The 12,215-nt window shown below is 48.1% G+C and overlaps 1 protein-coding gene across 1 annotated transcript; it reads left to right on the forward strand.

Annotated features, from left to right (window-relative positions):
- Positions 1-1,209: 1,209 nt before the first annotated feature.
- Positions 1,210-2,676, forward strand: LOC123103966 (GDSL esterase/lipase At5g33370). The gene is made up of 2 exons (XM_044525673.1): positions 1,210-1,665; positions 1,752-2,676. The coding sequence occupies exons 1-2, from the start codon at positions 1,225-1,227 to the stop codon at positions 2,484-2,486; spliced, it is 1,176 nt and encodes a 391-aa protein (XP_044381608.1). The 5' UTR covers positions 1,210-1,224; the 3' UTR covers positions 2,487-2,676.
- Positions 2,677-12,215: the final 9,539 nt, after the last annotated feature.

Consider the following 12,215-nt stretch of genomic DNA (forward strand, 5'->3'; position numbering starts at 1 on the left):
CTCTCTCTCTCTCTCTCTCTCTCTCTCTCTCTCGCAAATCTGAGTTCCTATACTGTCAATGTGTCGATGCATATTCTGATTTGCTTTCTGCACTGAAATACAGTAACACGACAGCACTTAACAATAACCGGATGGAAAGCAGCTCTTCCATGGATGATTCACCGATTTGTTCGAGTCGGCGTTCGGGCGGCGGCATGTGTGCATGCAGTTATTCACCGATTTGTTTGAGTCGGGGCTCCTATCTATCTATGGTATGCCGGGCTGGGCAGGTGGGCAGACATGAAGCGAGGAAGAAGGGGAACCGTGGAATCCGATTAAATGGCCTGAAAAACGCGGTGCCGGTTTGTTACGCAAGGACAGCTTCTCCTGTATTGAGATAGGCCTGCAATTACACCTAGCCTTTCGACCACAATTCAACATGCACAAAAGTGTATAGGTAGCAACACGTATGGCATGTACGTACATCTGCCTTTCCTTACTCTTTTACTGTCAGGTTACTGGTGTCGGTGGAAATGGAGCAAATGGTAATAATTGGTGTCGTGTGCCAGTTTCAAGAGGACAGTAATACGAGATATGATGCGGCCTCCATCTTGGAGTAGTTATCATCATGCATGCGTGGTGATCTCGGGCGTGTATCAATCACAAGTCGCGCGCATCATGCATAGAAGTGTCATTCACTTCAGTTTCCCCTGGCACTAGATACTGTGCTGAGAATGACAGGAGCGAGCTCCGAACAAAGGTCATTGTCGCCTCAATGGAGTTTTGAGGTCATTGTCAACATACGGTTTTCATTAGCTAACATCATAATCAGAAGGCCTACTGCATGGTGCAGCATCCCATTCACTACCGGACTCGCGGACTATGCCTACGGCCTAGGGCCGTCGGCATAGGTCCTGAGAGTGATACTGTGCTGAGAGTGATACCAGCGAGTTCCGAACAAAGGTCATTGTCGCCTCAATGGAATCTTAAGGTCACTGTCAGCATAAGTTTTCGTTAGCTCACATCAGAATCAGAAGCAACCCTGCATGCTGCACGATCCCATCTCAGATATGAGTATAGCCTTCTCGTGGATTGTACTATGGTAAACCGAAAGATAGAGCATCCCTCTCGAGGGTCCTCAAAAAGTTGCCATGAAAACTACTCAAGATGGCCAACGCATTCCATCGGCAGCGACGCATGCTGTGCACTGCACAGGCTATAAATACAGCTACCCATGGACATACCATGCAGTGCAAGGCGCAGTCGATCGAGCAGCTACTAGCTAGCAGCGACCAAGCCAAGCTACACAAGGACATGGGTGCGCTTGGCCTCCTCCTCGTGATGGCAGCAGCCATGGTAGCGGCGGCGGCGGCAGCAGCAGCAACGGCGAGCGCTCCTCGCCCCTTCTTCGTGTTCGGCGACTCCCTGGTGGACAGCGGCAACAACAACTACCTGGCCACCACGGCGCGGGCCGACTCGCCGCCCTACGGCCTCGACTACCCGACCCACCGCGCCACCGGCCGCTTCTCCAACGGCCTCAACGTCCCTGACATCATCAGCGAGCACCTCGGGGCCGAGCCCGTGCTGCCCTACCTCAGCCCCCACCTCGACGGCCACAAGCTGCTCGGCGGCGCCAACTTCGCGTCCGCCGGCGTCGGCATCCTCAACGACACCGGCATCCAGTTTGTAAGCTCAGTCAGCTACTTCGTACCTCTCCTCTTGTAGCACCTGCCTCAAATTGCAAACACAAGCAACGAACGAACGCGTTGCAGGTGAACATCATCCGTATCCAGAAGCAGCTGCGCTACTTCGAGCAGTACCAGAGCAGGGTGCGGCGGCTGATCGGCGAGCCTGCGACGCAGCGGCTGGTGCGGAGCGCGCTGGTGCTCATCACGCTCGGCGGCAACGACTTCGTCAACAACTACTACCTGCTGCCCTTCTCCGCCAGGTCCCGCCAGTTCGCGCTCCCGGACTACGTCCGCTACCTCATCGCCGAGTACAAGACCATCCTCCAGCAGCTCCACGGCCTGGGCGCCCGCCGCGTCCTCGTCACCGGCTCGGGCCCGATCGGCTGCGCGCCGGCGGAGCTCGCCACGCGGAGCGCCAACGGCGAGTGCGACCTGGAGCTGCAGCGCGCCGCCGCGCTCTACAACCCGCAGCTGGTGCAGATGACCAAGGACCTCAACGCGCAGTTCGGCGCCGACGTGTTCGTCGCCGTCAACGCCTACCGGATGCACATGGACTTCATCTCCGCCCCGGCGGCGTACGGCTTCGTCACGTCCAAGGTGGCGTGCTGCGGCCAGGGCCCGTACAACGGCGTGGGGCTGTGCACCGCCATGTCCAGCGTCTGCCCCGACCGCTCCCTCTTCGCCTTCTGGGACAACTTCCACCCCACCGAGAGGGCTAACCGCATCATCGTCAGCCAGTTCATGGCCGGCTCCCCGGACTACATGCACCCGCTCAACCTCTCCACCATCCTCGCCATGGACGCCGCCGCAAAGCCATAATCCACCATTACCCTACTGTTTTCTCTATCTCACTGTGCTAGCGAACTAGCCAGTAGCATCCGTGCGCAATAAAAATTCTCTGCGTGATTTTTATTTATCATCCTCTGCCATGTCTAGCAGAGTATCCGTCCTCTTAATTCGACTGAGTAATCAATAAAAATAATAAAGCAACTATGTTATTTTTTGTTTATCATCCTCTGCGTGATTTTATTTTACATCTTGGAAATTCTGCCTCCAATCATCTTAACTATGATCAGTCACTGGATATAAGAAATGATCCCAAATGGAAACACCTGGGGACAGTATAGAGTATACCACTCTGTTCTGTAGCAATACCAGTACAGTACAGGAACCACTCTCGCAATTATAAGAAGTGATCCCAAATGGAAAGGCAACTCAAGTGTAATCCATGACACAATGATCATACAAACAAAATCATTTCAAGACACGGGGTAATCAATGTGGCTTTTAGTGTCCACGGCTGAGGGCGGGGCTATCGTTGCGGTTTTGGCTCCCATGTTGTAGATCATGCCTGAGCTTCAGAAGCTAGTGTAGCCTTGGTTTGCCTCTACTACTGGAGTAGGAATGAAAATGGCGATGAAACTTTCAGCTTTTCTGGTGGGTAACAGAAACGGAGAGGGAAAATGAAAAAGAACAGAAATGGAAGAGGATTTTTTTACGTGGAAATGAAACGGCGTTTTCCAGCGAACAAGCATGGAAACAGAACTTTCCACTTAAAATATGGGCATATGGCTGGACAAGCCGATTCGGTGCCCAGGCTCAGCTGCACCCGCGATGAATAGAAAATACTCCCTCTGTAAACTAATATAAGAGCATTTAGATCAATATTTTAGTATTCTAAACGCTCTTATATTAGTTTACGGAGGGAGTACAAAACAAATACTAGAAAAATCAAATTATTCTGAATTTTTTTTGCATGGAAGATATTTGGTGTGTGAGCTGCGCTTCAAATTTCAGATCATTTGGACATCTGAGTAGCTCTCGACGGAAAAGAAAAAATTGGGGTATGTGAAAAAGTTCACTGTTCATGTATTGTTCTGATCCAATTTGTCTTTTTTTGCTGAGAGTTGCTCATATGTCCAAATGATCTGAAATTTGACACGAACCTCACGCACCAAATTATCTTCCATAAAAAAATCTGATATCTTTTTAGTATTTTTTGTGAATTTTCTCTTCACCGGGCGCGGATGAGCCTGAGCTCAGATATGAATATTCGCATATGGCTATTTTATAGCCCAACGAACACACAATGAGAAGAATTGCCCATGTTTGACCCTACTACTACTACCGTCAGCAGTAGCGCAGCTAGAATATCGACACGCCCCGGGCCAACTTCAGGGCACTGTGGCTATAGTATACTATAGTACACGACTGTAGGAATAAACAAGCCTAGGTTTTAGGCTCACGCCCCGGGCCAAAGGCCAGGGTGGCCTGGGGCCTATCTACGCCCCTAAACGTGAGTGTGTCACTGAAGCACTATTGTGGTTTGAGTTGCACTACCATGCAAGTGCTTTTGGTTGCTTGATGCCTTCAAGTTTTTATGTTGCCAAAGTTTAAAAAATTGTTGGTTTTCTTGTGTTTTTTCTATGCTTCATGGGGTATTTTAGTCACGGTGTACACTCGCTTTTGTCTTCATGACCGTTCGGTATTCGCTTTGTTTTCATTTTCGATAATATTTATTTCCTTTTTATTTTGGGGGTTTATGCACCCAATTTCGCCCGTTTCCGCTCTATTTTCATCCTACAGTGGGGCATACAAATGTGCACTTGCCGGCGACCTAATGTGTGGTTTAGGATTCGCCATTGTCATGGGAGCAGGTGCAGGCGAACACGCCTGGGCCTTTGTGCCTTTCGCTCAAACTCCACCCCATCAGCAAATAATGTTGATTCTCTCTTCGCAAAAGAACTTTGCGATGTGCTAAACAACTTGGAGGTTCCTAGCCCTGGATTGGGAAGGGTGGTTGCTTGCCTCCTGCTGGGAACGACAATCAGGGGGCGAAACAATAAGGTGGGCAATTGCCCTCCGACCAGCATCCAAAAGGAGAAGCCACTCATGCTTGATGGATGATCTTCGGGTTCATGTCTCGTCCTCATGGTTTTGGTCATTACCGTGGTTTTGGTGTTGCCTATTGCCTTTTGTTGAGGTGTACTTGACCGGGGTTCCGTTGTGTTATACAAGTGTTGGGGGTTAGAGCTGTTGTGTCTGGAGCGTTTGGTAGGTTGCTTGTGAGGTCGTGGGGTTTCATGTTTTGTGAGTAATCCTCTTACAGTCAGTTTGTATCGGTTTTACCTGATTTACTGTAAATTAACTGGACTAGTATCTTCTTCTTAATTAACCAATGAGACAAATATTTTGCCTCCATTTTGAAAATAAAATGGCCACAACAGAGATTTCATGTGTCATGTGCATGATTTGGTGTCAGCCTTGTTGGCAGAGGAAAAAAGAGTGATAAGGACACCCAGCAACAATTAGCTGGAATCATTTCCCAGAATAATGTCATGTACCTCTGACCAGCTAGAAACCGTATGAATAACTCCAAATCGCGCCTTGATGGGTGATTCTTGCTTGCTGAGTCGCCCTTGCTTCTCTACCAAATCCAAACCAGAAACCAATGGAGAAAAGTATCGACATTCAGAATGCCAAATCAATATTGTTTGGTTCATTATTAATTGTAGTTTCATAGTATATATATTTCGTCAGCGACTCTGCCTAATGTACAGACGACGGGCCATCACGCTTGGGCCAGGCATGCTTGGAAGGACAAGGGACAACAAGTACAAATAGGTGGAGAGGGCATCGTGTAGAGGTGGCTTGGCCGGGTGGGCTTCGGCGTAGGCTTGGCGAGGCGTGTGGTTCCTTCTTCCTCTCCCCGTAGAGCTCCTCTTCCAAACAGCTAGATCATGGTAATTGAGTGAATCAACTAGCTGGATCCTAACATATTTGGTATTGCAGATGTTGATACTCTTTTAATACAGATTTGGTCAAACTTTGCAAACTTTGACTTTACGCAAATCTAATACTACACAGAGTAAAAAGGACCTCAGAGAGAGTACAAGTTGTAAACATGTAGGCTGCGTTTGGCAACAAAGTATTTTTGCAGTTTTACAAGAAATACCATGGTTCTCAATAAAGCCACTGTTTTAAATACTTTGATGTGTTTGGCATGAATAGGTACAGCAGTTTTAGAAACTATAGTTTTCTTGAAACCATGGTTTTTTTTGCTATATTGGAAAAATAGGCTGGGACCTCTTTTTCGTAAACAGAAAAACGCGAGTGTTATTTGCTCTCCCCTGCAATTTTTTTCTCGTGAGTCCGTCTTCCACCCGTCCTCATGTGGAATTCATCCATCTTCTCTGTTACCATGGACAAATGAAGCTCACGAAAAAGGTATGCACTACCCTGCTCAATTGATTGAGCCTGTCAAGGCCTTGTTCGGTTCAACCTCCTCCCAAGGGGTTTGGAGAGGATTGGAGGGGAATTTGGCTTGTAGGGGATTTAATCCTCCACAATCTCTGTCAATCTCCGTTAAAATCCTTTGAACCGAAAAGGCCCAAACACAATTCCATGTGCGTGTGTAGCATGATTGATTGCTCCCACGACTTTCTACGGTCAAAACCTCATGAAACCATGGAGAGGATCAGTCAAAACTACGATAAAACAGCACCAGCCTAGTTTACGGAAAACTGAGAAAAATGCAGTTTTTAGAAACTGTAGTATCTGTTGCCCACGCACTGCAATACCAAGGTTTGTGAATACTGCCAAACTAGGCCGCAGAGGTCATATCATCATCAGAAAGAAAGAATGGAAAAAAATGGCCATGGGTTTTCAGCATTACGTGATGAAAAGGCTGGCCTGCACCTAGCAACAGGAAAGAATCTATGGATGTCTAAATTTGAGCTATTTTTTTTTAATAATACATTTTTTTAGTAATTTGCACAAATATTACGCTCAAAAAATAATTTTCGAAAATAATACACCGTCGGCCTGCAACCGGCCGAGTGGACCTAGTCGGCCCTGTCGGCCACCAGTTCAGGTCTAGTCGGCCAGTAGTGGGCCGATAGAGCCTAATTGGCCTGCTGTGGGCCGACAGCGACTAATTGGCCAGCTGCGGGCCGACAGGGACTAATTGGCCTACTGTGGACCGACCGGTGCATACTATCATTTTTTTCCCCGAACTCTTCCTGGATTTTTTTTATAAACTATGACGTATTTCGTGCAATCCTTTGCCCGTAATATTTTTCCGCCATATGTTCGCGCCAACTCTTTCCCGCCATATGTTCGCGCCAACTCTTTCCCACCATATGTTCGGGCCAACTCTTTCCCGCCACCCGTTTCCCGCCATATGTTCGCGCCAGCTCTTTCCCGCCACCCGTTTCCCGCCAATCGTTTCCCGCCAATACCGCAGTCGTTCTTTCCCGCCATTTTCTCATCCCTACCTATAAAACCCCCTTCAGACAGAGGAGGATAAGCATTCCAGTGTAGTGTAGTTGAGATGTCCCATTATCCTTTTGACCGTAGTTTTCACCCTGAGATGAGCAGGACTCTTCTGAGGCTAGCTACCGATTTCAGGATGGATAATAGGATAGTTCCATGGGACGAACTCACCGGTAGTGACACCATAATGAATGAGTTGGCTCACGAATTACGTATGTCTGGGTGGCCTGAAAGGACCTATGAGGAGGTACGTATAGAACTTCTTAGGTTGCATGCAAGGTGGAAGAAGGTAGTGGAGCCGGAGAGTGAAACTTTCAGAAGGACTGCAGAAAAGCATCCATTTTTATGGACTGAGAAGAGCGAGGACGAAGATGATATCTTCATGCCGCCGCTTCCGGGTTCTGCATCGTCAAAGAGCAAGAGTTTTGCATCGTCCAAGGGCAAGAGTGTTGGAAATATGCCCTAGAGGCAATAATAAAAGCATTATTATTATATTTCCTTGTTCATGATAATTGTCTTTATTCATGCTATAATTGTGTTATCGTAATACATGTGTGAATAATAGACACCAACATGTCCCTAGTGAGCCTCTAGTTGACTAGCTCGTTGATCAACAGATAGTCATGGTTTCCTGACTATGGACATTGGATGTCATTGATAACGAGATCACATCATTAGGAGAATGATGTGATGGACAAGACCCAATCCTAAACATAGCACAAGATCGTATAGTTCGTTTGCTAGAGTTTTCCAATGTCAAGTATCCTTTCCTTAGACCATGAGATCGTGTAACTCCCGGATACCGTAGGAGTGCTTTGGGTGTGCCAAACGTCACAACGTAACTGGGTGACTATAAAGGTATACTACGGGTATCTCCGAAAGTGTATGTTGGGTTGACACGGATCAAGACTGGGATTTGTCACTCCGTATGAGGAGAGGTATCACTGGGCCCACTCGGTAATGCATCATCATAATGAGCTCAAAGTGACCAAGTGTCTGGTCACGGGATCATGCATTACGGTACGAGTAAAGTGACTTGCCGGTAACGAGATTGAACGAGGTATTGGGATACCGACGATCGGATCTCGGGCAAGTAACATACCGATTGACAAAGGGAATTGTATACGGGGTTGTTTGAATCCTCGACATCATGGTTCATCCGATGAGATCATCGAGGAGCATGTGGGAGCCAACATGGGTATCCAGATCCCGCTGTTGGTTATTGACCGGAGAGCGATCTCGGTCATGTCTACATGTCTCCCGAACCCGTAGGGTCTACACACTTAAGGTTCGGTGACGCTAGGGTTGTAGGGATATGTATATGCAGTAACCCGAATGTTGTTCGGAGTCCCGGATGAGATCCAAGACGTCACGAGGAGTTCCAGAATGGTCCGGAGGTAAAGAATTATATATAGGAAGTGCTATTACGGGCATCGGGACAAGTTTCGGGGTCACCGGTATTGTACCGGGACCACCGGAAGGGTCCCGGGGGTCCACCGGGTGGGGCCACCTGTCCCGGGGGGCCACATGGGCTGTAGGGGGTGCGCCTTAGCCTACATGGGCCAAGGGCACCAGCCCCAAGAGGCCCATGCGCCTAGGGTTTCAAGGGAGGAAGAGTCCTAGAAGGGGAAGGCACCTCCTAGGTGCCTTGGGGAGGAGGGATTCCTCCCCCTTGGCCGCACCCCCTAGGAGATTGGATCTCCTAGGGCCGGCGCCCCCCCTTGTCCCTCCTATATATATAGTGGGGAGATGGAGGACTTCTTACCTTTTCCTTTGGTGCCTCCCTCTCCCTCTCCAACACCCCCTCCTCCTCCATAGTGCTTGGCGAAGCCCTGCCGGAGTATTGCAGCTCCATCATCACCACGCCGTCGTGCTGCTGCTGGAGCCATCTCCCTCAACCTCTCCTCCCCCCCTTGCTGGATTAAGAAGGAGGAGACGTGGATGTTCCGTACGCGTGTTGAACGCGGAGGTGCCGTCCGTTTGGTGCTAGGATCTTCGGTGATTCGAATCACGTCGAGTACGACTCCCTCATCCCCGTTCTTTGAACGCTTCCGCTCGCGATCTACAAGGTACGTAGATGCATCTAATCACTCGTTGCTAGATGAACTCCTAGATGGGTCTTGGTGAAACCGTAGGAAAAATTTTGTTTTCTGCTACGTTCCCCAACAAAGAGTACTGCATCCTCGAAGGGCAAGAGTTCTGCATCGTCCAAGGGTAAGAGTTCTGCATCCTCGAAGGGCAAGAGTTCTGCATCGACGGAGGATGACGATGATGACTTCATGTAGTTTTTATGATGTATGTTGTAAGTTTAGTCGTATGTACCGTTAATTTAGATGTAGTTCTATCTAGTTGTTTATACTGTCTTGTTGTACGAGCATTATGTTCTATCTAAATACGATGTTGTAGTTCGGATAACAAAGTACTAAAATAGAGTAGGCATATGTCTCATACATAAGTACATAGTCATTTGTCTCATACATAGAATATACATAAGTCTCATACATAAGTAGATGGTCATGTCTCTACTGATAGATGAAAGCGTCAGTGACGATGTCTGGCCTGGCGGGGAGGCGGATTTGGAAGCGGCGACCATCCCAACCTGTTAGGTGACCTAATGTTACGAGGAGGAATTTCAGACTCTCCCTGGTCATGCTGTGTATCCTGTGTGGGGCCTGGTGGAGGAGTCGAATACATGTTCATCCACTGGGTGTGCTGCGACATTTGAGCATGTATGTTCTCCTCGGGATGTTGATCACTCCCCCACGCATCATGTGATGCTGACATAGACGCATGATATCCGTAGGCTCCTGCACGATGGAACGTTTAGTCATGAAGAATGAGGTCGCCTCAATTAATATTGAAAACAATAAAAATGAAGACACTTACCTGCTGGTTGTGACGGCTGCTCTGGCTCAAACACGAAGCTCGACGAGGGACCGTGATGCTGTGGCTGTGGAAAAAACACGAAGCTCGACGAGGGACCGTGTTGCTGTGGCTGTGGAGAAAACACGAAGCTCGACGTGGGACCATATTGATGTGGTTGCTGCCACGTTGAACTGCTAGGTTGGTTAGGACGGGGTGGCCTGGTTGTCGGCTGATGTGCTAGACGTGGACGTGGTTGATGTCGGTGCATGGAGTGACGCGACTGCTGCTGCTGGTGCTGAACAACGTCGGTTCTCCGGGTGCACGTGATAGCCTCGTACACAGTCTGTATCTTGTTCTGAATTCGTTCCAAGAAGGGCTGTAGCACTGGACGGTGCTGAAGAAGAGGTCCAGACGACAGTGATCGTCCAAAGATGGTCACGTCCTGGTAGAGTTCGTGTGCCAAGGTAGCCTGCAAATTTCCATGACGATTAATAATGTATGTCTATTGCACGTCAAAGTATGTGACAACATTACTTAAAGAAAATATATCTTACCGCGTACTGCCTAGAGCCCGAAGTTGTTCCTCAGGGCCTGGGTTTGTCATGTCCTTATCGCACTGACTATACCTGCATGCCTGTCATGAAGGATGCACACATTGGGCTTCTCCTTCATAACTGATATTTTCAACTGCCTGAAGAACCATGTCCAACTTTCAATGTTGTCACTCTCCACAAAAGCAAATGCGAGTGGGACGACTTGATTTTGGCCGTCTTGACCTATGGCTGTCAGGATCTGACCCTTGTACTTGCCTGTGAGAAAAGTATCGTCAACACATATCATCGGCCGGCAATGCCTGAAAGCTTTGATGCATACACCGAAAGAGAAGAAGAGACGATGCAGCACCCTCACAGTTGGGAACTCTGGCATGAACATGTCTTGGATATCGATATAGGTTCCTGATTCCGCTGCTGCAGGGTGTGGAGGAGCTGGACAACAGAGTCATATGCATCAAAATAAGAACCAAATCTCCTCTCAAGCGCCGCATGCTTAGCCCTCCAAGCCTTGCCATAAGAAATTCTGTACTTGAACCCGGCGAAGACTTTTGTCTGGACTGCCTTCACTTCCATAGCTTTGCCCTGCACTATCTCATCGTAAAACAACCGAGCAATAAGCGTGGATGAAAGGTTGGCATGATCCTGAGGGATGCAGGGAATAAGACAAGTGTGATTAACTAAGTCACTTATCACCCTACTTGTGCCATACTTAGGGAGAAAGCCGTGCACCCTGGCGGGACAATCTGCGTTCTTGCATACCATTGTCAGGAATTTCTGACTGGACACCTGAGTTGTGAAAACCCTTTGTGTGGACATTGCCCAGTTAATTATTGCATCTTTCAGGGCTTGCTTGTTCGGATACATAGCACCCGTCGCAATATTGTTCTGGTGATATTGCCAGGCTGAATCATGTTCATCATTCACGGTCATTGCAGATGAGAAGTCATGATTCCATGATGCAGGATTCAGGACCTCCTCTGCATTTTCTTCTTCATCTGACTCGTCAGAATCATCGGCATGACCCCTTTCAACATCGGTGTCTTCTTCTTCCATCTGGTCCTGCATGTGCCCATCTACCTCGTCAGCGTCCACCTCGCCATTGTAATCACCATCGGCATTTCCTCCTTCTACCTGACTACTCTGCCCTGGTTCATAACCATAAGCATTTCCTCCTTCTACCTGACTGCTCTGTCCTTGTTCGTAACCATCATCTCCAGCATTTGACATAGATAACTGCCTCCCTACACTGCTATGACCAGGATCGTAGCCACCCTCGCCTTCATGTGCAGTGACCTCCTTCACAACGGGAAGAACTAAAGCAACAGGATTGCATCCCCTTCGTTCACAACCTTGTAACCACCGCACCCATTCGGAGTCTCGCTCTATCGGCCTCAAATAAAAGTAAATTATTGAACTTGACCGTGTCCACAATGCATGAACACCGACGGTGTGTGTTTCAGTATCAAGACCTAAACCCAATGTGAGTTTTTTCTATTTTGACTTACTCCCCCGCCACGAGCGAACGGGAATCCGCAATTCATTCTTTCAACTGACTAACAAACCATGTTTGAGGTGCGCTCATTGGCACATCTATATGAGTAAATTCACTCAGATCTGCTCCCATCTCAGTTGTTTGGACAGTACCAGGACCATAGCAAAATATGAAGTTCACTACATCAGACATCTCAGCTCACCTATTTTTTTCAACAACGAAATACAGGCATTAAGCAACAACTTAATATACCCCCACTAAGAAATATTAGACATGTCTATATATTAGCTAGCTATATATTACAGAATATTAACGGAGCAACTAATACAAGTATTAAGCACCAACTTAAAATGCTCACCAAGA

The sequence above is a fragment of the Triticum aestivum genome, chromosome 5A (assembly GCF_018294505.1).
Source record: "Triticum aestivum cultivar Chinese Spring chromosome 5A, IWGSC CS RefSeq v2.1, whole genome shotgun sequence".
NCBI lineage: Eukaryota > Viridiplantae > Streptophyta > Magnoliopsida > Poales > Poaceae > Triticum > Triticum aestivum.

Coding starts and splice junctions, on each gene's coding strand:
- LOC123103966 (XM_044525673.1), top strand. CDS start 1,225: ATGCAGTGCAAGGCGCAGTCGATCGAGCAGCTACTAGCTAGCAGCGAC. Junction 1,666..1,751: donor ACGACACCGGCATCCAGTTT/GTAAGCTCAGTC, acceptor AACGCGTTGCAG/GTGAACATCATCCGTATCCA.